Below are 25,875 nucleotides of genomic sequence, written 5' to 3'. Positions count from 1 at the left end.
TTGAGTTCGAGTTTTTGTCTCATTTTGTAAACGAGCTCGAGCTCGGCTCGTTGAGAGAGAGAGAGAGAGAGAGGAATTAGTCCTAATTAATCACTTTTTTGTTTTGGAAGAACGGGTATCAAGCCAAATTCTAGGTAACCACTAACCAGTAACCACCATTGATTTTCTCCGACAAATTTGGTTTCACCTTCTCAAGATTATACCACTACGAACTAATAATTTTATGTACTACAAAAGGATACCCCAAAAATATTTTAAAATAAGAAATCAATCATCCAAAATTTTCACGTTTTCAGGGTACTTAGCATTGCTCACTACAAATACCTAGGATTTTTTTTTACAAAAGTAAACTCCACCATAAATTCCATTTTCTCTTTCCATCTCTCTCGGTCTCTCCTTCCCAATTCCAACCATGTCGATCAGGAATCGCAGCGGTCGACAAGACGATGCTGATCATACCAGGAGGCGCCAAGACAATGCTGATCATACCCATACCATAAACAACAACAATGACAAAGACCACAACTCTGACGATGAAGACGACGTCAAAGAGATAAGCAGAGCGGCGAGGTGGAGAGCCGCTATAGCTCGTTGTGGATTCTGGACACTAACCTTGGCTGTGGCAACGCCTGTCTCCCTCCATTGCATCGAAATCTTCTACCTCCGTTCGCCCAAAAGTGCCGCATCCAAGCCTTCTTGGTACCCGGCAACGATCCTGGACGTGATCTCCGTGCTCCTCTCGCTCCTCATCAGCCTTTCGTTTTGGTTCGGTTGGGCGGAGAAATGGTTGATTCGGAAACCCAAGGAGGTAGCGGTCGTGTACACTCTGTATCTTAGCCCAACTCTGGCTTCCGATCAGATTGTCTTTGCTCATGCACGGTGCCATCAAATCCGGAATAGCCATTGGCTTCGCGAGGTATTTGCTCAGGGAACAACTTTCTAACATGTTGAAGGAGCTGAACGAGACGGCCAGCAAAGTTGTTATGGTTTCTATTTTCCTGTGGACGTACTGCGCCGCCAGTATGAATCTCGAACTTTTATTCTGGTGAAGAAGAAGAAAAATGGACTCCGGTTATTAGCAGAGTGATGGCCATCAACTTGAATGTATGGACTGTGTTTGTCAATGAAACTTATGAATAATTGGCAGAAGTTCAGTAACACCCAGAGAGGTTTTCATTTGCGTTTCACGTATCCTCATCGTTAGTAGACCGTAAGTGTAAACTTACAAAATACTACCAAATTTCCATCAACCACCTTAATTATACATGTACTCCGCGCCTCTCTCACAACCAGAATGAACAAACAAATACGACCACGAATGAAGGAACCAAAGGCAGACTGTCGTCTACTAGGTTTTCCAGGGTAAAACAGAAGACTATAGCAGTCTCATAGATTTTGACTCCTTCTATGATTTGTCCATATGAACAGAGCGTGTCGAAGTAGATTCGCTTACAGATGTGGGGTGCATATATGGAACCGAGTACTCTACGTAAAGTACTAATTCATGCACTCATAGTGTTCATGTATGCAGCAGGTAATTTAAGAGTCATTCATGAACTTGGTTATGTTCTTGGTTAATGACACCTCAAAAATCAAACAATTGTCCAAAAGCTTTTATTGAAACATTAGAATCCTTGCCCTTTGTGAGATTACAATTTCCATACAAGGATCTAGATACTTGACACCATTGCTAATACCCCGACGTACTCCACCCTTGCTCACATCGGGCACACATCCAAACACGACCTCTAGTTGATTCATCATCGATGCTATATATTAAGTATCGAAAAAACAATCAAATCGTGTACCGTATCTAAATAAGTATATATGATCAAAGCAGATGATGAGCATAGCATTAACCTTTTTACCTAGCTCACCACACACTCTTATGGATTCCTGCAGTACAAAAATCTTTGCTTGATACCAATAAACGACCCACGTGCCTTAAACTCAACATATAAGGAATCTGTTTTGCAAGCAAATATTCCAACTCTCTTAAGTATTTATCAGGTTGCTATAATTGGATTCATTGTTGCCTGTATTTCTTCTAGAGTTCGTCCTTTGGTTTCCGGTACCACTTTTGCAACGAACACGACAGTTAATCCACCCCCAATTGCGAACATGAAAAAGGTTCCTGAGAGAAAAAAAACTCTGTTATTACATAGACACCATAATCAAAACCCAGAGAGAGAGAGAGAGAGAGAGAGAGAGAGAGAGAGAGAGAGAGATGTATCAAGCTATACCTTCTGAACTCCAGTCCATAAGGAAGTTAAAGGCATACGCAATAATCCAAGTACCGAACCAGTTGACTGCCGTTACGAGACTTCCGCCCAACATTTTCATGTTTATAGGAAATATCTAACACCAAAAGAAAAAAGTAATACAGCTCCCCGCAACGAGCTTCAAATGTTCATTGATTACACAATATGGATTACATTACGCGATTTTAAGTACATACCTCAGACATCATAACCCACGGAATTCCTCCCATGCCTAATGCAAACATTCCTCTGAAAACCTGATTCCATAGCAAAAGATATTAAGACTGAATCTAACGCTTCAACCTCTTACTTGGAAGAACTTCTACATTTAAACATGAGTTCTAAATTACGACCAACGGGAGCAGTTCATAATGCTAGTTGTTGTAGGAAAGGTCAATAGGCGCGACTGTTGACCGTTTGACTATCCAATGAGCATGTGATACGTGCACTCGTCCTTGCAGGGTTAACGATTTGACCGATGAACCCTAGCTTGCCACGTGGCGCCTCAGTTGCGCGACACGTGGCCCCGCACGTGGGAGCCACGCGCTACCCATAGCTATGCTGCACCCATGTGAAGGTCGCGAGCCCAGATTCCTCCTTTAAGAAGAGAACTACATTTATTCAGGTGGATGCTTGGTGCGGTCCCAATCTAATGGAGACAACAACGCGGTCTAATCACGATGCACAAAGAACTTGCCCAGACTCTTATGTCTGCTCCGGCCTTTAGCCAGGACCCGAGGGGCCCCTTAAGGCTTCGCAGCGGTATTGGCGGAACCAAGTAGGTCACGACCTTGCCCTAAGGGAATGAAGGGGATCTAGTGGCTTGGTAGCTGTAAAAGAAGAAGAGGTTTTCTGCGAATAAGAGGATACGCTTACCGTCATACTGACGGTCATCACGAGGGTAGCGACACCTCGGCGGTCAGGGGGTACAGAAGGGACACGTGTCATTTTATCAGCATGTCACTTGGTTCTCGAGCATTAGCTCGTATGGTCTATAAATATGAACGCCTCTTCATTGAATCCTAGCGAGAGATAGAGCACATTGTGAACATTCCCTAGAGAGAGAAAGTTGATGAGCACTGATTTCAAAGGAGGTCTTATCCTCTTTCAGGGGCTCTATTGTCTTTCCTCTTGGGGATCTCTGGGTTTGGGTCTCCACTGCCTACCATCTCTGTTCACCCATGCTCTTTTCTTCACCCTTCTAGATCACTCCTCTCATTCCTTTCCATAGACTATTCTAACCTCTTCGGCACATCTATTCCTAAGGGATATTTGTCCACTCAAATTTCAGACCTATCTTACATTGGTGACTCTGCTGGGGAGGTTGCTTAGTTTATGGCTAGCTTAAGAAGTGGTCTAGAAACCCCAGCTATTCCACAACCTCCGGCTCGCACATCGGCAGCCATGGCGGAAAATCTGCTCAATACAGGGCAGATCTTGGGGAAAGGGCCACGGCTCCTCCACTCAAGGGGAGACGCCACCATGGAAGTCCTTCAGGCCGTTCGAGATGGCCAGAATCAAATGATTGCTGCTCTGACTGCCCTCACAGAGGCTATTACAACAACTTTGCCTACAGCGCCGGCGGCACCACCAGCAGTGCCACTCGTCATAGCCCAGCCGCCTCCCCCTGCAGCAACAGCAATCACTGCAGCAGCAAACACAGCAGCAGCAGAAGATCCAGCAAACCCTGTTCAAAACCCCCCAAACCCCCAAGTTGGTGGACCAGCCCCTGTTACGGGTACTAGTTCAGTCAGCCCCTGTTATGGGTACTAGTTCAGTCCACCAGCAGCCTCTCCTGGCCGAGAACAACGGCCAATCTCATAATCAATTTCTCACTGCAGCTGATGTGCAAGCCCTCCTACTCAAAGAAAAGACCAAAGCCACTCTTCCCTCCCTACCCAACCTTGATATACAACCCCCATATCTCATAACCATCCTCTCTCTACCTTATCCAGAAGGATATACCCCACCCAAGTTCATTAAATTTGACGGAAAAGAGGGCAGTGCCCAAGAGCATGTGGTTCACTTCATCGAAACACTTGGGGCCCATTCTGGTGACCATAACCTTCGCCTCCGCGAGTTCTCAAAATCCCTTACCTCACGAGCACACATCTGGTATGTGAATCTTAAACTTTATTCGATCGATACTTGGGAAGAAATGGTAAACAAGTTTTACACTAAGTTCTTCCAAGTTCGTGAGAAGATCACTACCTTGTCCCTCATGAAGGAAACCCAGTGTAATGGTGAGGATATCATTGACTACATCAAGCGCTTTCAAGACAAAGCTGTGGATTGCCACGAGCCAGTGGGCGAGTCACACTTAGTCGAAATATGCATTGACGGAATCCTGTGCGACTATCGCGTATTCCTGGTGAACATTAAGATCCCAACCTTCTCAGCACTCCTTGAAGCAACTTACAACCTGCGTCATACTGTGAAACCCCCTCCTAAGGACAACTGGAAATCCAACCTCTCTCTCACAGTCGCTACTGCCTCTTCTGCCCCACAGTCGCACAAGAGGCGGGGGTTGGTAGCGACAGCGGCGGTCACAAGAAGCAAAGGAATAAAGAACCAATTGAAGTCCCAGAATATCCTTGTAGTTTGGAAGAAGTGAAGGTATTGGTGGAACAATAGGTCACCGATGGTGTACTCAGGTTGAGCACGAGCCATCGCGGCAAGATCGCGAGAGTTCGAGGTACTGTGTTTACCACAGGCACATGAAGCACCCAACAAGTGATTGTTGTTGGACTCTGATGAGAATCTTCAAGAGAAAGCTGGAAGCCAATCAGCTGAGAGTTGGGATTAGCCGCCCTAACGACATGCGCGAACATCCTTATCCGGAGCATGAGCGCGCCGTCTATATGGCTGCCTGTTACAACTTCTTTGCTGAAGAGGATGAGTACATGGATGAGGAGGTCTGTATGACTTCCTATTATGATCACTTGGATGAAATTGCTTCTCACGAGTAACCAAGGGTCATCCCTGACCCTGACACTACAGTCAAAGTGTTGCAAGGAAGCACTAAGTTCAAGGCGTTCTATGACGCGCTGGGCTTCACAGCCACGGCTAGAACAGAAATCACCAAGTCCATTGTAAACATTGCGGAGGCGCACTAGCAGGCATGCATGGCTGCGGATGGTTCAGTGCCACGAACCATCCAAGAAGGAGCTAACTCCATCACCTTCTCCGATGCGGACCGTCGCCTCACATTCTCCCACAACAGACCACTCTATGTGACAGCCCACGTTAAGGGGGTCGAGCTGAAGCGAGCCTTCCTAGACAAAGGGGCTTCCATCAACATCATGCCATTTGCTACCTTTAAGAAGCTCGGAATACCAGAGAACCGAATCGTGAAATCCTCTGTCGCAATCACGGGATTTGGAGGAGATAAGAAAGGGTCTCTGGGCTATGTGGTGGTAGACGTCGCGGTAGGTGCCATCCGCGCTACAATGAAGTTCCACATCATCGATGCACAGACGAACTACCATATCATCCTAGGGAGGAGCTGGATGCGCAAATATGTTGTAGTCCCGTCAAACTATCATCAATGCATGAAAAGAATTTGGGCAGGAAAGAAGGTCACGGTAGCTGCGTCAGAAAAGCCTTTCGACATGGATGAGGCGCACCTGCCCGATGCAGTCTACTTCTCCAAGATGGAGGAAGAAGTGTAGGTGGTGTCAGCTAAGCCCATAAGCATCAAGGTCCCAAGGTGGGAGAACATAATGAACAGGGAAGAGGGGGTCGCGAGCAAACGACCTAGAGCGAAGGTGGCGTCAGCAGTCCCGAGGAAAGTTACTAAGGTTCAGAAGGGTGGCAAGACGGTGTACTGCTTATGACAGTGCGCGGGGATAACGGTCCCTCAAGGGGTCGCAAGCCCCCACACTGTGATAGCAGCAGAAATCGAGCCAGACTTGGTGGATAAGCCGGAACCAGCACCGGAATGAATGCAATGAATGCAAGATAGTCCTAGGCCGCAGCAAGAGGCCTTGGAGGAGATAAACCTGAGAGAAGGCGAAGGAACCCCGCGGCCTATGTTTATACATAAGGCGCTGGGAGGTGAAACTCGAGAGAAACTAATCGAGTTATTGAAAAAGTACGCAGATGTCTTTGTTTGGCACTATGAAGAGATGCCTGGGCTGGACGAAGGCCTAGTTTCGCACCACTTGGACGTGTTCCCCAACTCAAAGGCTGTGAAGCAAGGGCAACAGAAGTACAACCCTGAGTTAGAGGAGAAGATAAAGGAAGAAGTCGAGAAGTTGAGGAATGCTGGTTTCATACGACCGATCCAATATCCCTCATGGCTGGCCAACATTGTACCAATAAAGAAGATTGGGCAGATTAGGGTCTGCGTGGACTTTCGTGATCTTAACAAGGCATGCCCTAAGGATAAGTTCCCACTGCCGCACGTAGACACATTGGTCGACGCTACTTCGGGTCACCAAATGTTCTCGTTTATGGACAGCTTCAGCGGGTGCAATCAGATAAAAATGGCCCCCGAAGATGCAGAGAAGACAGCCTTTCACACCCCCCTTGAAAATTTCTACTATGTAGTGATGCCTTTCGGTCTGAAAAATGCAGACGCCACTTACCAGCGCGTCATGACTGCGATTTTTCACGACTTAATGCACCACATAGTAGAAGACTATGTGGATGATTTGGTGGTCAAGTTAAAGGAGAGCGCTGATCATTTGAAACACCTAGAAGAAGTGTTCGAGAGATGCAGAAAGTTTAACATGAAGATGAACCCGCTGAAATGTGCCTTTGGTGTGACAGCAGGGAAGTTTTTAGGGTTCTTGGTGCACAGACACGGGATCAACGCGGATGAGACAAAGATAAGGTCCATCGCGGAGATGCCCGCGCCGCACTCACAACGGTCCCTCAAGCACTTTCTAGGAAAGGTCTCTTACTTGCGAAGGTTCATTCCAGCACTAGCGGAGATAACCGCGCCATTCAATGACCTGTTTAAGGGGAAGGCAGAGTTCAAATGGAGCGACGAGCATCAGAAAGCCTTCGACAGCGTCAAGGCTGCCTTAGCCTCGCCTCAAACCATGATTGCACCACAACCAGGGAAGCCTCTCATCATGTACCTGACATCAATGCCAAAATGCATCGGGGCACTCCTTGCTCAAGAGATAGAGGGGGTGAAACGACCGGTGTACTACATTAGCCGGAAGATTCAAAGAGCGGAGGAGAGATACACCCCAGTGGAGCGACATTGCCTGGCCCTTGTATTCACTGCTCAGAAGTTGAGGCACTACTTCTTGTCATTTCTAATACAGCTTGTTATTAAGAGCAACCCTGTGAGATACTGTCGCGACGAGCTTTATCCGGGAGGATCGCGAGATGGCTCCTAGCCTTAGCAGAATTTTAGATTACATGCGTCACTCTGCGGGCTATCAAGTGTCAGGCCCTAGCAGATCTCCTTGCATAATTTCCAAGTGGACAGTGTGAACCATTGGAAGAGGCGTTGCCGGGAGACGGTTTCAAAGCTCTCGCAGTGTAATATCCTGTATTTTTCTAAATAGTATTTTATTTGAGTTGGGTAATTAGACAACACAGGAAAGGGGGGAAAAAAGGGGCCACTCGGTGCCTTGTGTGCAACGTGTAGGCTGGAAAAAAGGGTTGATAAGCAAAGTGTTAACCTAGTCATCTTATGGCTGTACACGTGGTGATTGTATAGAATCCAAGGGCAGGTGGCACACCTTAGGGCTTTACATGTTTATGTGCATAATTTATAAGGTGAAGAATCTTTGTCCTGATTGATTCTTTCCCATTTTTTACAGAGTTCTTTTGTGCACATGCAAAGCCGTGAGTTATCCATCATTTGGAGCAAGAAAATCATTGGTAATTTGAGGTTCAGTAGTCGTACAACTTATGGAGTAGATTCATGAGGTGGTGTTCATATATCATATGATACTCGTTTAAGGTACCGGGTAGTGTGCAATACATTCCAAGCTAAATCTCTTTGCAAAGAGTGTTCTTTGATTCTCTCATATTTGTACTCATTTGATGTCTAAGCTTATTGATTCAGTTATTGTCACTTCTTGTATCGTGACACAGAAAATATTTGGCTGAAAGCCATGGAACATATTGGTACATGTTTAAGCCCACCGGGTCATAGAGTTATGAAAGATGTACGATGGACTGCCCCACGGGGAGTCCAGTATGTTTATGGGGCCCATGTGCCCAATACAGAGTTTGACCTGGGTGGTGCTTGACATGTTATCGAGATGAGCCGGGTATGAGGCTACAAATGAAAAACGTTCAGAATGATCCTACTTGATTTGCTATCCTCGGTTATTGAGCATAATCTTATTGCTAGCCATGTTTATTGTCCTCGTATTGCATATACTACCCGGGAGTTTTATATTTTTCAGGTGCAGAGAAAGTTAGTGGGGACCCGAGTTGGAGTATTTGGAGTAATTAGTTTTAGAGATTGTTTAGAAATATGTATATTTTGGAGGTTTTTAGGGCCCACCATGTATATTTATCTTGAGGATTTGTAATTCTAAGAGATGTATTTATTTTGAGGCAATGTAAAAATTCGGGTCGTCACCCGCAGCCAGTCCAAGTGAGGCGTCCTGGACGCTGAGCTTCGACGGGGCAGCAAGAGGAGCACATGGTGGCGCAGGTATTGTCCTTCAAAGTGATGAAAGGGAAAGGGAATACTTGTCCTACAAGTTAGGCTTTGCATGCTTCAATAACGAAGCAGAATATGAAGCTCTAATCCTGGGGCTCTTGGCAGCAAGTTTTAGAGGAATTTCACGGTTGAAAATTGTGGGGGATTCAAAACTTATTATTCTGCAAACATCTAGAGAATACGAGCTGAAGGAGCCCACCTTCGCGCCCTACAGGGTGACAGTACAAAAATTAATGGGAAGGTTTGAGGCAGTAGACATAATTCACCGGCCAAGATCAGACAACAGATTCCCAGATGCCTTCACGACGCTGGGGGCAAATACAGAATTCGACGAAGAAAAAGTGACGATTGAGATCATTAGAAGGACAGAGCCATCAGTCATAGATGGGCTCGGGGCATGCCGCGAAGAAGACTGGCGCGACCCCATCTTGAAGCAGTTGGTTTCCGGAAAAGGGAACTTACCGATCATGGAGGTGGCCCAGTTTACTGTCCTTAGCAGTGAGCTATACTACTGCAAACCTCAAAGGTGGCTAGCGAGATGCGTAGGCCCCAGTGAAGCGAAGACCAAGTTGCGTCAGATTCATGACAAAACTTGTGGCAAGAACGAGATCTCCCTATACCGCAGAGTTCAGAGGCAGGGCTATTACTGGCCCAGCATGAAAGAAGATGCATCAAAGGTCCTCCGTGCTTGCCAAAACTGCATGTTGTATGCAGTAGAAGCAGAGTGTTGCCTTATGGAAGAGCTGGACTGGAGGCAGAAGTACATTGATTTCCTTCACAAAGGAGCGCTGCCTTTAGACCCAAAAGAAGCCCGGAGGATTCAACGTTGTTCTCAGCGCTACTTTTTGAAAGGGGGGTAATTCTACCGACGCGCTTTAGATGGGATTCCCCTGCGCTGTCTGTCTCGCGAAAAAGCTGAAGAAGTTTTGCAGAAGGTCCACGAGGTGGAACACCAGGGTTGGAGAAAACTATATGAGCACTTAATCCATCTTGGGTGTTTCTGGCCCACGATGGAAGCAGACTCGAAGCAACATGTGCGCAAGTGTGCGGCTTGTCAGAAATTTGGGAACTTAGTCCACGCGCCATCCGTGGAACTACACTCCATTCGCGCCCGTTATCTGTTTCATACTTGGGCAATAGATCTAATTGGGTCCATACACTCGTCATCTAGAGGAAACAAATGGATCTTAGTCGCTACTGAGATAAGCACGAAGTGGGCAGAGGCGGTGAGCTTGGGCAGGGCTACTGGCGCGGTAATCGCGAACTTCATTAAAGAAAACATCATTTGCCGCTTCGGTATACCCAAAGTCATCTTTTCAGATAATGACACTCTCTTCATTAATAAGACCGTGAAGAATCTTCTAAAATCCTACTCAGTGAGTCATCTCACGTTGACTCCATACTATCCCCAGGGCAACGGTTAAGCCGGGCAACCAACAAAACCCTCATCCGCATCATCAGCAAGCTGCTGAACGAAAAAGGAGGGACATGGGCTGATCATCTCGCGGTGGCACTGTGGGCGTACAGGACCTCTCATCGTAAGGCCACGCGGGCTAGCCCTTTCAGTTTAGTCTATGGGGCAGAGACTGTTCTCCCCACAGAGATAAGCGTGCCATCTGTGAGGCTAGCCCTCGCAGCAGAGGTGACACAAGAAGAAAAGAGGGCAGACCTGGAGGCCATGGAAGAAAGAAGGAACACTGTTGCGAAGAATTAGGAAAGGTACTGGGAATCGGTAGCCAAGTATTACAACAAAGGGGTGGTGCCGCGAGCGTTTCAAGTTGGAGACTTAGTGTGGAAGTCTACAACCGCAGTCATGAGGGACCTAGAGCAACCAAAATTCACTTCGAGATGGGAAGGTCTGTACGAAGTAATTAAGGCCAGTAGCAGTGGTCATTATGAGTTAGCAAGGGTTAGTGATGGTTTTAAAACTGGCCCCATCAATGCTAAGTTCATTAAGATGTACTACCCATGACGTAAGGGTATTTCTCATGTTTTCAGTTTGGTTTCGTTCGTACTATCCTTAGTTCACATATAAACTGCTTTTCTGTAAAGGGTGGCACACGAATTATGTAATGGGCAATCAGCAGAAAGTAAAGCGGCAGTTGTAATATCATCTAACTATGTTCCTAAAACATAGGCATATTACGCGTAAAAACTACTGCGAATATCCGACATTGTCATTACATCACCAAAAGTTACTACAAATATTCTCCAAAGTCATCACATTACAATACCCAAAACTAACAAAGTTATCAACCAAAGATTTTCTTCAGAAAAGGATCAGTGTCGCAAAGAGGCACGTCAATAAGCCTCTTTCCAAAACGAGCTTCCTCAACCATGTGCTCGTAGGCCCTCCTTCGTTCTTCCACCACCTCCTTAGCCGCGACTATCACGCTCTACGCTTTAACAAGAGCTGCACGAGCCTCCTCCAGAGCTACCTTTCCCCCCTCACAGTGCCTCCACAGTTTCTCATTCTCATGCATGATCCTTGCAGCATCGAGTTCCTTGTACACCTACCAAATATCAAACCCCAACTTGTCAAAGTTTTGGACGATGAGTCTGATCTCCTCAATTTAGGTGAGGCCCAAATCACACACCCTTATGTCCTTGATACCCTGAAAAAAATTGTAAAGGCACTCAAGCTACAACCGGCCCATGGTCAGACTGTAGAGGTTGCAAACCTTAAAAAATGTATAAGAGAAACGGTCCCGGACAAAGGAGAGGAAAAAAGTCACCTCGCGAGTGAGACCGTAATGCCCGAAGAAGGCCTCGTTTAAAAGCTCCTCCACCTTGTTGACCACAGGTGGTTCCACCACTTGTATTTCAGAATAGGCCCCCCGGCCAGTAAAGAGCTACCCTCGCTGACGTCGCCAACAAGCGGGGTCCCGAGAGATGTCAGAGAGTCGTCCTACAAGTCCGCGAAGACCTCCGCGAAAGTCAGATTTGTAAGTGCCACTGCCGCATCATGTGCTTGAAAGTGCGTGGCAAGGTTGCCAGTAGAAGGGACGTTGGCACATCTGTCGAAAAGGTCCAAGGCAGCCTTTACTGCCTCCCGTCGAGGAAGCTGCAGAATGACGGCCTCCGGCGCTAATTGGTTGATGTCTGGACTTAAGAGGAGCCCCTCCGTTGGAATCCTCCGACGGGGTATCAGACCCGAAGCGTCATCATCCTCTTCACCCTCCTCAACTATGGGATGCATTGTGTCAACACCCAAATTCTCACCATCACTTCCGCCACCATTGCGACCTTCGTCACCGTCGCCATCATTACCATTTTCATCCTCAACACCGTCTCCTTCTTCACCATCACCCAGATCTTCATCACTATTGTCATCACCACTGTGGTCTTCATCATCATCATTCTCATCACTTTGGCCTCCCTCGCTGCCATTAGCGTTGCTGTCCTTATCTTCCTCACTATCACTCCCCTCAGCGTCGCTATCAGCTCCATCAGATTCATCAGATTCCCTTCATCCAAATCAACAACCACCTTCTTACCTACAGCAACAGACGTGCTGCCTGGACTAGGCTGTGCGGCGCGAGGCAATTTGAAAGATTGGCTGATCAGAACGGTGTCGTCAATACGCTGTCAGAACCCCCCTCGCAAGCCTCCTCATCTTCCCTTTTTCTCTTAAGCTTACTCGAATGGGCATGTTCCCCCCTTTCGTGCCTGAACGAGGAGTTTACGGAGCAAAGAGGGACATGTGAGAAAACAACAATGAAGCAATGGGATAGCCAAAAGGGGAAGAGAAGCAGATCTCACTGGCAGATGCGACACTCGTAGGGGTTTCTTCAGAGCGAGGAGTCCTTGCTGCTCGAGCAGGGGCACCCTGAAGAAAGAAATGAGTTCAAAGACTACAGTAAATGCAAATAGCAAATACCGCTAGGAAGAAATGGAGAAGTGTTGTTCCAGAGGCATACCTTCCGTAGCCGCTTCAGTTGAGGGTCTTGCTGTTATGAGGAGGATTTCTCCTTTGCCCTCACATGAGTCACCCTTGGTGGGATGACAGTCGAAATTGGCTCCGCAATGGTAATACCACGGCTGGCCACAGGGGTGGTGCTTGACGGAGCCCAGTAACTCTTCTTGCCACGCCATCTAGGTTGCCTCGCCTTTGGGGACCTTAAAGACACGTCGCGATGATAGACGTTTGAATATGCTGGAATCTCAGGGACGCCGCGAACATAATTGATGAAGGAGTCGAGGTTGCGACACCAAGCCAAGCGGCTTCTAACCGTAAAAAAAGTCTCCCTGTCTTTCCTCGGAAGTACCACGACGTTGTAACCCTTAGCCAGCTCCTCCACATGAGCCCTAGTAAAACGGCGAAGACTTTCAACATAACTCCTCAGCAGTGGCACCTAACCCGGCGCACCATGGTCATAACCAAACTGCCATGCTACCCTGTCGGAATGATACAACATGGAGCGCGTCCTTTCCGCACATAGTGCAGGAAGAGAACACGAGCAAGCAGCGGCAAATGCAGCGAGAGCAGAAGCAGAGACAGCAATATTTTCGGTCTGGAAATCCACGATATGGTCATTTTCTGAAAAGAAACTGGTGGGAAAAGCACCTTCGACGGGCTCAGCGTAAGGTCGCGGGAAAAATGTGCCCGCATCATCAATACTTTTCCCCCAGGACTTCGTTGAACTCACCTCGCTCCACCTCATTATCCGGGGTCGTGGCTCGTCACCCCCTCTAATGTTCACGGGGGAGGGAGCAAGACTGGGGAAATGCTCGAAACAGAAAGCCATCAGAAATTGTGAGTGTACCACTGATACAATATCGTAGCGTCCCATAGATCTCTCACTGTCGGTGTGGGCTTGATCTAGACGATGGCATAAAGAGCCCAGAGAGATGGGGCCAAGCGGAACAAAGTCCCCTCTCGCGAGACTTACCGCAAGAGGGAAAACAGAGTGGTTCGGCCCTTCATAAGGAAAATCAGGGATGACAAAGAAAGACAGCCAGTAAACGAGAAAACCTACGAGATGGAGATCGGAATCGTACATCTTCCCATAGAACTCATTTGTTTGCCCTATAGGAGGCATAGTCCCGGGAGAAGGCACTCCTTGAAAAAGTATCACAGCCAGTAGCCCCAAGAGGTCTTACCAGACTTCAGAGGGACTCGTACGTGTCCCTCTCGATCAAAGTGGGACCCGTACTTGCCCGCCTCCTTATATGCTCTCCTCAACCGATCCACCAACCTCGCATCTGCCGAAGAAAGACTCGAGGGGTCAAAAGCCACCGACCCCCTTGTACTCAGCCTCATCAGTACAGCCGTATCTTGTAAAGTGGGGCTGCCATCTCCCCAAGGAAACACGAAAGTGTGGGTATCCTTACTCTACCGAGAAACCATAAGATTGATATTGGCATTGTTCTTCCGAATGTTCAACTCCGCCGAAAGACAGATGGACTCGAGGGCACGGGAAGCCCTAAGTATATGCACCGAGTTTGGGTTACTCAAAACCGACTCCACCCAGTCACTCCAGTGGATCGGCGCCTGGGAAACGACCTCATAGGTGACAAAACAACAAGGGATATCCCCTCTCTCCACTCGAAACCTCAAAACGGAAGAAGGAGGGATCAAATTGGCCTCCTCGTGCGGCACCTCAGGGACTAAAGAGAAAGGTTCCTCCAGGATCTCCGTCTCTGGAACAAAGGCCTCTGCCTTCTGCCAGAACGAGTCGCTTGAGCCACCGAGGTACGGCGTCCGGCGCCACTCATCCGCCGGAAGTGCTCGGATGGAAGTCTGCATAATGGAAGTCTGGAAAGGAAGAAGAAGAAAGAGAGAGAGTTACAGTAGGCAGAGAAGAAGATGGAAGTTGGAAACTTTTGGTATAAGAGATAAGAGAAAGATGGGATCTTTGAGAAGTGGTGAACTGATGGCTAAGTGTGGGTATTTATATCTCAGGAAGGGTCCCCTAAATCTCGAGAAGAGAATGCTATAAATTAAAGGGGTGTGATGGTTGTAGAGATCCGAACCGTCCTGACCGTTGCATGCGCGTATGACAGCGCGTGAGTCATATGCGCGTGGGGGGCAATTGTAGGAAAGGTCAATAGGCGCGACTGTTGACCGTTTGACTATCCAATGAGCATGTGACACGTGCACTCGTCCTCGCGGGGTTGACGATATGACCGACGAACCCTGACTTGCCACGTGGCGCCTCAATCGCGCGACACGTGGCCCCACATGTGGGAGCCACGCGCTACCCATAGCTATGTTGCACCCATGTGAAGGTCGCGAGCCCAAATTCCTCCTTTAATGAGAGAACTACATTTATTCAGGTGGATGCTTGGCGCGGTCTCAATCTAATGGAGGCGATAACGCGGTCTAACCAAGATGCACAAAGAACTTGCCAAGACTCTTATGTCTGCTCCGGCCTTTAGGCAGGACCCGAGGGGCCCATTGAGGCTTGGCAACGGTATTGGCGCGACCGAGTAAGTCACGACCTTGTCGTATGGGAATGAAGGGGATCTAGTGGCTTGGTGGCTGTAAAAGAAGAAGAGGTTTTCCGCGAATAAGAGGATACGCTTACCGTCATACTCGCGGTCATCGCGAGGGTAGCGACACCTCGGCGGTCAGGGGGTACAGAATGGACACGTGTCATTTTATCAGCGCGCCACGTACTTGGTGCCCGAGCATTAGCTTGTGTGGTCTATAAATATGAACGCCTCTTCATTGAATCCTAGCGAGAGATAGAGCACATTGTGAACATTCCCTAGAGAGAGAAAGTTGGTGAGCACTGATTTCAAAGGAGGTCTTATCCTCTTTCAGGGGCTCTATTGTCTTTCCTCTTGGGGATCTCTGGGTTTGGATCTCCACTGCCTACCCTTTCTATTCACCCCTGCTCTCTTCTTCACCATTCTAGATCACTCCTCTCATTCATTTCCATAGACTATTCTAACCTCTCTGGTTCATCTATTCCTAAAGGGTATTTGTCCACTCAGATTTTGGACCTATCCTACAGTTGCATAAACCAATTCAATCCAAAGAAGAAAATGAGTGCTTGCTACACTCATAAACCAAGTACCATAAACAAGTACCATAAATTGAAGGCAGCAAGAAAATCAAACAAATTCTTGATGTATGAAAACAACGCAACAACTAAAAGTTTCCAGCAAAAGAAAAAAAAGAATGCGTCAACTAAAAGCTTTGCATACCACAACACCAACAACCGCGATAATGGGAGTGAGCTCCGTCCACACTTGAAAGCCCTGCTCTTGGAAAGTTCAATTTGAACTTAATTACAATTGTTAATGTGGGAATCATCGGTAAAAATCATGACAATTCGGTATGTTAGAAGAAACCTTCAACAAGTATGACAACCCTATGAGGAAAGAGCTCAAGCACGTTCCTGCTGCAGAATACTGCAAACAGGAGTATAATTTTAGAAGTATGACTTGGCTATATTGCAAAACACTCTAGCTAAACCTCAAATGACTCAATTCTGTACCATTAGAAGCGGCCTTCTTCCAGATACATCCATCAACAGCACTCCCAACAAGTTCATTGGAACCTGAAGGAAATTATCTACCTCATCTCGTAAATGTGGCAAGCAGAAATCTCCAAGGCCGTGTTTGGATCGTGGATAACAAAATGGTACGGAACCAAACACAATAAATTTACGGTATTTTCTTTTTTCTTCTTATCTTTTTGTCTATCATTTCCTTTCCTCCATAATCCATGATCCATACACTGCGTAGTATTTAACCAAGATGCAGACTCCAAATACCTGAACAACAGCAATCGCTATGGTCCCTATGTTGCTTGGAAAACCTACATAAAAGCAGAGACTTGTGTATCTGTTTCCTTTAAGTTTCATTGACAAAAACAATTGTAGTAAGTCATCTTGAAATTGTAATACTAACCAGCTGATTCAAAAATAGCACTTGCATAGTATCCAATGGCATTAACCCCTCCAACTTGTTGCAGTACCATCAGCCCAACTCCAACCTAAAATGTTTTCGGATGAATACAGAATATAAGTTTCGATGCATGAGAAATGAGAAAGAAGCTACGACAGTTTCGGTTTGGAAGCTAACAACGAGGGAATAAGCGTATTTCCGCTGGAACAAGTCAAGAATTGTTGGTTTTGAGAATTGCTGAAGGATTTCTGTGTATTCCTGTAGATAATATATGTTCATCTCAACTTGAAAAAACAACCAAAAAAAGTAACTAACTGTATGTTCAGATTGACAATTTGACCGGTAATAAAATGAAAGGAAACAAAAAAAAAAGCAAGTTAGTGTGTAATCAACCAACAAAGTCAAGCAGTTACTCTAATTTCAGCTACTTCTTCCGAGATATTAGCATTCTTTCCTCGAAGGCACTGTAATGCAGCCTCGCAATCTGACCAACGACCGACCATTGCCTGCAGAGAATTATAGTCATTGTTAAATGTTTTCCCTTTCTTTTATACAACTGAAGGAATCATTGAGCTTGTTGAGTGATGGTTTCCATCAGTTTACAAGACGGTCTCATATGCTTTTATAATGTAGATATGTTAGTCTTTAAACTTAGTTACGCCACATACTACTAAACTAGAGAGTTAACAATGAAAGAGACGACAAAGTAATTCACATGCAAGCTATGTTTATCTATCACCCAAACAACTCCTAGTGAATCTTCAATCTAACTCACCAACCACCTAGGAGACTCCGGAGTGAAGAACAGGCTCAGAAGTTGTAATACGCATGGAATGGTTCCTGAAGTGATGTCGACTAGTCAGAATTTCGATTGAAAGACTTTCAGATTGAATCAAATCAGTGAACCAACAATAAATCACCGATTAAAGACAAGGCACGCCATGAGACGAAAGTTCCAATGAGATATGTCATTGATAAACCACAGGATATCATCAACTGTAGAATCAACAAGATGCAGATGAGGAAACTGTCAATCCAGACTTGAGTTTTATGTCTTGTCATGGTACTAAATTACCTGGTTAACAGTGGTGAAACCTCCTCGGAGATTCCTTGGTGTGATTTCCGCTATATACACAGGTACCTGTTTAGAATGGAGGAGGAAATCATCTACAAGTTCACATAAATTATAAAATACAAGAGCTATTGCATTTGCTACAGAATTTACCACATAAGAAAGAAGCCCAATGCCATATCCAAGGGATAGTCTTCCAAGGTAAAGGCACCAAGCACCCTTTACTTATCAACAACAAAAACTTCATTAATAAAAAGAGCATAAACGTTCAGCAGGGCAAGAACGGCAAGAAGTTCTTCAACGGAAAATAAAAGACAAAAAAATACAGTTCACGCACCACCCTTAAATCTCAAGTATAGTCAATAATTTAAAGGAATCCCTCAAACGAAGAACATACACGAGCCCAAAGGGGGGGGGGGGGGGGGGGGGGGGGGGGGGGGGGGGCTCTATCCCGTACTCCCATTTCTTGAAGACTTCTCTTTGAGGATCCTCGTATTCCTTTCAATGGAGTACCCAAAACATAGAAAAAGTGCTACGATTCCAACAATTTTCAATGCAGGAGGAACCAATCAATCTGTACCTCATAATGAAGAGGTCTATGCCCTAACACCAATGCCATGGGACATTGGAAAGATAGATATATTTTGTTCACCCTTGCATAAAATGCACAACTAATGAAGCAAAAGACAATTATGACCCCTACTCCGAATCACACCATTGGTATTACTCTTTGTATTGAGTTAAAAGACTCTGAAAATTTTTCACTTTTGAGGGAAGATGTACTCAAACCATTGAAAGAAAAAGTTTGTCCAGAAAAGAGGAGTAAAAAGGTTTGTTCTTAATTTCTCCCTTTTTTTTTCCTAAATCCCCCCAAAATTTTCGCTAGGTTCACCAAACTGGATAACCCACAGCATCTACTAATCACAAATCAACCAAAGTTAGGGTTGGCTTGTCCAACCAACAAAGTCCTATAACAACACAGCACTTTAACGACAGAGGGCTCAACTAAGTGCCTTTAGGGTATCTCTATGTGAGGCCAGAGTGCAGATACGTGAAGGAACCGTAATTGTATTTCGTTGAGGCAGTTGATTAGGCAGCTCTAGATTTGTGTTTTTTGCCCTGTTATGTTCCATGGGCCTTCTATTCCTCTCACACTCTGTATCTGCTGTTTCTGGTTTATTTCAGCTCGGTTGATTGCATGTCAACCTTAATGCCTTCTTGAGCTAGAGCAGCATATGATTGTCGAGGGGCAGGGTGCCAACCTCATTCGGATGTTGCCCTCTCGTTGTGATGCCTTCTACTCCTATCCCTTTAATCGCTTGTAATCCCGACATTTGATTAATAAAATCTTCTTTTTCGCCGTACAAAAAAAAAATTTGTGCCAAAGTTGAACATAGAGGTGAGTAAATATAACGCAAAAGCCTAGAACTAGAAACTCCAACGGAGTAGGCATGAGAATCTTATACTATGGTTCAACTATTTCACCTGTTAAACCAACTGAAAAGCTGTATAACTTTAAGATTTATTCATGCCATCATGCTCTTGAGCCTCTCTGGCGCTAATTCACTGAAGGTAATTTTGCAGAACCATTCTTGCTCTCTCACTCCTGCTCCAGTGAGAGTGGAGATCAGAGCTCAGGGAGTTTTGTGGAAAGATTTCAGGCAATGTGAATCAGGTAAAGGTTGCAGTGCTTAAAGGTTTCTCGAGTACTGTTATACTAATTCATGCAGTGTATTTGTTTGGGGTCTCAAGATTATGGCTTTTATCCCCATGGAGAGTTTTTCTAAATAGACTAATCGTTTACTTCGTAAATTACAGGTGTGGATGGTTTTAAATTGGCCTATACAACTCCCCTGACTTTCTTTATGAATTGAAAAGATTAAAGCATCAATGTTACTTCACGATGATCAAATGGAGCAGAAATGAATAACCGAAAGCTGAGATAAAAAGGATTAACAAAATAGACAAGAAACCTGTGAGAAAGCAATTGCAAGCCAGCCAACGATGGAGAATATCTCTGAAAACCCCATCGTCTGCACGAAAATAACCGAACTAAGCGTAAGACAAAAAAATCGGTAGAACTTTAGAGTCAAGATTTTTGTCATGCCTTGCAAATTTAAAATCTAAATAGCAACAGGAAAACATACACATCTCCGGCCAAGGAGATCTGCTGTCTTCCCGCTCATTACGCCGGCCAACAGTGCTCCAATGCTCAATATTGAACCAAAAACGGAATACTGCAAAATGACGTCCAGAGATTAGGGAAGAAAGAAGGCCAAAGAGAGAAATGTAGAAAATAGAATTAGTGAGATGAAGCCGGTCCGTGAATTCTACCTCACCCAAAGCAATTTATTTCAACAATTGAACTGTAATCTCTCCCTAAGCAGTTCCTCCATCAATGACATACCTAAGATCATGCTTGACGAAGATTTTACTAATAATCTGTGCCAACACGGGGCACAGTGTGCATTGAAGTATACCAGTCCATTCCCTTCTTAACCCCTGATATGGACACTTACTTCTGGTTCTAGACGGCAATTCTAGACCTACCACATGTTGCTTACAATCTCATTTTCGCAAGGATTTGAAAAGAGAACGAAAAAAGTATGGAAAGCTATTAAGGCATATCCAAGTGTAAAGAAAAACGGGAAGCTAATCAAACTACATCCAAGTCGTACCATTGCCCTATCTTTTTCCTTCTTGACATTTCATTATCTTTCTATAACATAAAAAAGAACTGCATTCGTATCTGTGCTTCATAGAAGTGGAACAATATCCTGTGTATGCATGCAGATATAGTTATGCCAATATATAAATCAAGTACTAACTGCTCAGCTCGAGAAATGATAAGAGATGGACTATGCAATGGCGAGGAGTTGGGTTAAATTTGCAGGGAGCAAGAAAATATATCACACCAACAAGGACTTCTTACCTGTGCAACAGAGAGGCCAAGGTCATCTACAATGCCGGATTGAGCAGGTGATGAATATCCCACCTGTAATCAACCAAGTTCCAGTGAACATCGACTAACGTAAGTTTACTACCCATTTCCAACAACGTCAATTGGTACTTACAGCAGCCCCAAAAACGTAAGAGCCACAGCAAGCAACACACGTGCTGAGCACAAGAACCGTTGTGCTAGACGTGTCACTCTTTATACCATCGACACCATTGCCAACGCTACTGTTGCAACCACCATCACCCTCGTTGTCTGCCCTTCCATGAACAAGCAAAGGACTTGCTATTTGCCCTCCTTCAAGGTTTTCTCTGTCCATATCTGTTCACTTGGAAGCAGGAGGCAGAGCTATATGGACTTGAGTGGTTCAGTTGTACTCACTGAAAAATTGAAAACAAACATACCTGTTTAACTGTTTGGAGTTCATGTGGCTTTCATAAATGAACACAATGGAGTAGTTAGAAGAAACAAAATGGCAGTTCAATTGTTTTTTCGTTTTTCCAAACCGATAAAAATTTGTTGGCTGAGCCGGAAATATCTTTGACCTCTATCTAGAAACAAGAATCGCGGCAATCTTAATGACCGAGTTAAAAGACTTGACTAATAAGTAACTCATTTGCCTTGTTCTAGCCGCGCTTCACCGCATGGTAGTAGTGTTAGTATTCCCAACTCCTCAAATCTCCAAGTTATTTTACTGGTTTTGGAACTTTCAATACACTTCCGGATATTGTTGGAACTAGAAGGTGGGCACACACTCTGTGTGCGCACAAAGTGTGAGAATGGTGCATTGGGGGGTTATGACAGATGGTTTTAAATTTATTAGTAGTACTATTTTGCCCATAACAATTATTTAATGGCAACTTAAAAATAGTCACAAGTATTTTAAAGGAAAATTATGGAAATCACTTTTGTGACGGGCCTTCAAATATGGGAGACACCAAACTGGTGCTCTTCCTTTTGAGAAGATACCTGATAAACTTTGCAAGAATTTTTTTAAACACCAAACTGGCACGCGGAATGAAACTTTGGCTACGCAAACAGGGAGCAAGGAATCGATGACTTGATTAATTAATTGCAGAAGAAAACCCAGTGAAAGTTACCAAATCATATTTTAATTTCTTGCGAGATTAACGTCTATCATAGTTGTTGTGGCTTTCATATTTTAATCACTTGTGAGTAGAGGCGTCAAACGGGTCGGGTCGGCACGGGCACAGCACGAGCACGACACGTTTGAAGGCGGCACACCACGACACAGGCACGGTTTAATCCTGGCACGGCACTGCACGGCACGGTCTTAGTTGGCACGCGGCATGGCATGGGCACGGAAGTACGTTTGAAGGTGGCACGGGACGACACAGGCACGGTTTAATCCTGGCATGGCACAGCACGACACGGTCTTAGTGGGCACGCAACATGGCATGGGCGCGGAAGTGGGTGGGAACGACACGGGTATGGCACAAAAGTTGGCCTGGCATGACACGGCACGACGCGGTCTTAGACGGGCATGGCACGAGCACGACACGGAAGTGGGATGGGGCACGAGTCACGACACGGTTCTAGCCAGGCACAGCACGGCATGGCACGGCACGGGCATGAGCACAATCATGGGCGCGAGCACGGAAGTAGGACGGGCATGGCACGGCACAACACGGTTCTAGTCGGGCGCGGCACGGCACAGGGACGACACAACATGGTTCTCGTCGGGCACGGCACGAGGCATGGAAAAATAAAAAAAATGCTACTCCATTAAATAAATAAGGGATTTCAGATTATACTTTACTTTATTTCTATGTATTTTTTGATAATCCAATAATTTATTAATCTTTTCCTTTTATTTAACTAAAATAAGCTTTTAAAATATTTTATATGATTAAGAAAATTCCAATCAAAATTCAAACATGATAATATATCAATTACCACACATATACTGATATACATTGCGTTTTATCTAATAAAGATTTTTTTTAAAAATACATAGAAAATAAATAAATAAATAAACTAATTTTTTTTAAAAAAAACCTCCATGTGATTCGAACCCAAGTCCGATGGAACTTGTCACACATTACAAACCACCAAGGCCATTAATCATGTTATGGTTTTTTTTGGAACAACTAATAATAAATAAGAAAAAAAATTGGTTTAAAAAAATAATCTCTATGGGGATCGAACCCAAGTCCTTGACTTGACACACATCTCAAATCACCAAGGCCAATAATTTTTTTGTGCTTATAATTGAAACAAGTAATATATATTATATAATTCTATTATATAAAAATATGCCGAGCCTCTTGTATGGTAACCGCACAATTGCAACACAATTATGACGATCCATACTGTTCATTTTGTTGTTCTTGGTGTTTTAATCACTCTCGCAAATTTTCGAATCTATCAGGTTTTGGAAACTCTTTCATCGGGACGTAGATTCATTAATAGGAAATTTTTTGTTATGTGCGATCAAGCATATAATGATTACCAATTTAATTTAATTTTTGCACGAATGATATAATCACTCCCACATAAAAGGTAGACGGTTCCAATTTTCAAAAAACAGCTCGGGTGGTCCTCAAGTGGTGCATTATAGGACTTTAACGCCTTTGGAAGCACTGAATGTGTTCCGATCACGTGGCTTCCGATATCCGATTATCACCTATTTAGGGGAGAATGATAAATTTGATAAGATCTTAAATCGTAATGGTTTAGATCGAACATTCGAAAAAAATGAGTCTGCAGCTACCTTTCAAATTTATATATCCAACTTATCTAGTTCTAAACCAATGTATTCTGCTATAATCCAATGTACGCTAGCTACAAGATTGCGATACAATTATGACGATCCATACCATTTATTTTGTTATTCTTGGTGTTTTAATCACTCTCACAAATTTTCGGGTCTATCAAATTTAGGAAGCCCTTTCATCGGGACGTAAATTCATTAATACGAATTTTTTTGTTATCTGCAATCAAGTATATAACGATACGAAGACAATGTTTCCAAGTTTGAAATTATTTCCATGGAAAAATGATTTGGCCTTGAAAAATATGATTGTTTTCATTTTCATATCTGAAAAATGTTCTACAGAACTGATTTTTAAGACAAGCCTTAGATTTGTTAATCGGCACGGGCACGGTACGAGCACGACATGTTTGAAGGCGGCATGGCGCGCCACAGGCACAGTCTAATCCTGAGACGGCATGGAACACAATAAAGTAAAAGGGCTGGCTGGCACGGCACAATTTAAAAAAGCACAGCACGACATGACACGATAAAAAAGGCACAACACGACACGAAAAAAAAGGCACGGCACGGCACGACATGTCACGATTAATTAATCGGGCACAGCACGATTTAAAAAAGGCACGGCCCGACACGGTACGATAAAGTAGAATGGCCCAGCACAGAACGCTTAAAGCATGGCACGCTATGGCACGATAAAGTAAACAGACACAGCACGGCACAGTACGAAGCACGGTTGGCATAGAAGTTGCACGGCACAGCACGACACGACAGGCACGTTTGACACCTCTACTTGTGAGATGCCCTGCGTCATAGGATCATCTGCTCTCATTCTCAATCTTCGCGCTCACAATTCTTGGTCTCACAAATTTTATTTGTTTTTGGAATGCTTCTAGCTTCCAACATTCGCTCACGCGCACGCATATTATGACGATATTAAATATACCAAAAAAAAATTACTTGCAAAAAAAAGAGTAGTGACTAGTCTAGGTGCGTTCAAAAAATTTTAAAAGAAATTGTTAAAATGTTAAAAAATTAACTTAAAGGACAATGGACATGCAATATACACAACTTTTTACTATATTTTATCTCCAAAAACTCTACCAAACACAGCCTACATTCTCTCACGTGGGTCCATCACCATCTTAGTTCATAGTACAGACTCCTACAGGAAAACAAAAATTAACCCAATCTCGGTCACATCTACGGAACTTTATTTTTTGTTAGTAATCTATGCATCAAGACTACTTATAAATGCGCCCATCCCGAAAATTACTTCTCGGAACACCGCCACGCATGGGCTACACCATCATTAGTGTGGATTTTATTACCAAGTGTGCTAACTAATAGCGGTGGTAGAGAAATGTCCTGGAGCACCACGTGGCAGTGACATGGATTCCCAAGGCGACGTGTCAAACTCGCTCGGTGGTCCAATCCAAATTAAGGACGAGAGAGTATATAAATTTCTAAAAGGATATCCGCTAAAAAACGCATACAAGAGAAATACGCAAAAAAAGCATACAAAGAGAGGGGGGAGGAAATAGGAGTAATTTAGAGAGAGAGAGAGAGAGAGAGAGAGAGGTGAATTTCAGCGTCCATGGGAAGGTGACTCTGATCGATCTTGTTGAATGCGACGTCTGTGTGTGTAGTGCGTACGTATAAGCACAACAAGAAACAGTAGTAGAGATGAGAGTACCTGTATATAAGCAATAAAGTTGAAGGAAGAATTTGCCAATTTGGTTTTGGTTTACAAGTCCAGTACTCCTCCCAATGCTGCTATTTATTGTAAGCAATAAAGTTGAAGGAAGAATTTGCCAATCTCTTTGGTTTTGGTTTACAAATCCAGTACTCCTCCCAAGTCCAATGCTGCTATGGAGTATTTTGTAAGCAATAAAGTTGAAGGGGCTGATCAAAAAAAAAGTTAAAGGGAGAATTTGCCAATTTCTTTTGTTTGTTGTTTTTCTGCACTCCGCTGGTTCCGTCGTACTGGCACAAAAATGAGAGCGGGCCATGGAGGTGGAGCCAAGCCAGCAAGGCATCAATCACACCTTGTTTGGTTTACATCTTTAGGCATTTTAGTTTTGGTGTTGGATGAAAAGAGAAATAGAGAGAGAAATGAATGTAATAATCGGAGAAATAGAGTAATGATTGAAGAGAAAAATATGGTAATGATTAGAAAACAAAACCAAAACAAAGTTAAACTTGAAAACGAACAAAGCAGCACAACTTTATGTGGGCTACCACACCCTCGGGTGACGGGGTGCTCCGGATGGCCCGAAAAAGAATCACCACCCGGATTTGAAGTTTGCCACCCAAAAAACCGTTTTAATTGAAAATGATTCTTTGAAGTTT

General features: G+C 44.6%; 1 protein-coding gene across 3 annotated transcripts; it reads right to left on the bottom strand.

Annotated features, from left to right (window-relative positions):
• Positions 1-1,592: 1,592 nt before the first annotated feature.
• Positions 1,593-25,430, bottom strand: LOC131332428 (sugar transporter ERD6-like 5). 3 transcript variants are annotated; one of them, XM_058366642.1, is made up of 19 exons: positions 25,220-25,430; positions 20,908-21,169; positions 20,766-20,828; positions 19,981-20,070; positions 19,807-19,866; positions 17,987-18,052; positions 17,837-17,902; positions 17,682-17,757; positions 17,537-17,601; positions 17,175-17,267; positions 16,939-17,019; positions 16,765-16,849; positions 16,629-16,672; positions 16,350-16,412; positions 16,204-16,263; positions 16,057-16,110; positions 2,459-2,518; positions 2,244-2,358; positions 1,593-2,134 (listed from the first exon to the last, which is right to left on the bottom strand). In XM_058366642.1, the coding sequence occupies exons 2-19, from the start codon at positions 21,106-21,108 to the stop codon at positions 2,007-2,009; spliced, it is 1,470 nt and encodes a 489-aa protein (XP_058222625.1). In that variant the 5' UTR covers positions 21,109-21,169; positions 25,220-25,430; the 3' UTR covers positions 1,593-2,006. The 3 variants fall into 3 exon arrangements, with proteins under 3 accessions (XP_058222625.1, XP_058222623.1, XP_058222622.1); XM_058366640.1 differs by having other exon boundaries at positions 20,908-21,172; positions 25,225-25,374; XM_058366639.1 differs by having other exon boundaries at positions 20,908-21,165; positions 25,220-25,310.
• Positions 25,431-25,875: the final 445 nt, after the last annotated feature.

The sequence above is a fragment of the Rhododendron vialii genome, chromosome 7a (assembly GCF_030253575.1).
Source record: "Rhododendron vialii isolate Sample 1 chromosome 7a, ASM3025357v1".
In the NCBI taxonomy this organism is placed as follows: Eukaryota; Viridiplantae; Streptophyta; class Magnoliopsida; order Ericales; family Ericaceae; genus Rhododendron; species Rhododendron vialii.
This window is presented reverse-complemented; position numbering and strand designations above follow the sequence as displayed.

Excerpts from the sequence above, each read along its gene's own strand:
- LOC131332428 (XM_058366642.1), bottom strand. The coding sequence starts at position 21,108 with ATGGACAGAGAAAACCTTGAAGGAGGGCAAATAGCAAGTCCTTTGCTT. Across the intron at positions 17,268-17,536 it reads CGGAGTCTCCTAGGTGGTTG|GCAATGGTCGGTCGTTGGTC; the intron begins GTGAGTTAGATT and ends AATTCTCTGCAG. Across the intron at positions 16,673-16,764 it reads TGCTATTTTTGAATCAGCTG|GTTTTCCAAGCAACATAGGG; the intron begins GTTAGTATTACA and ends GCTTTTATGTAG.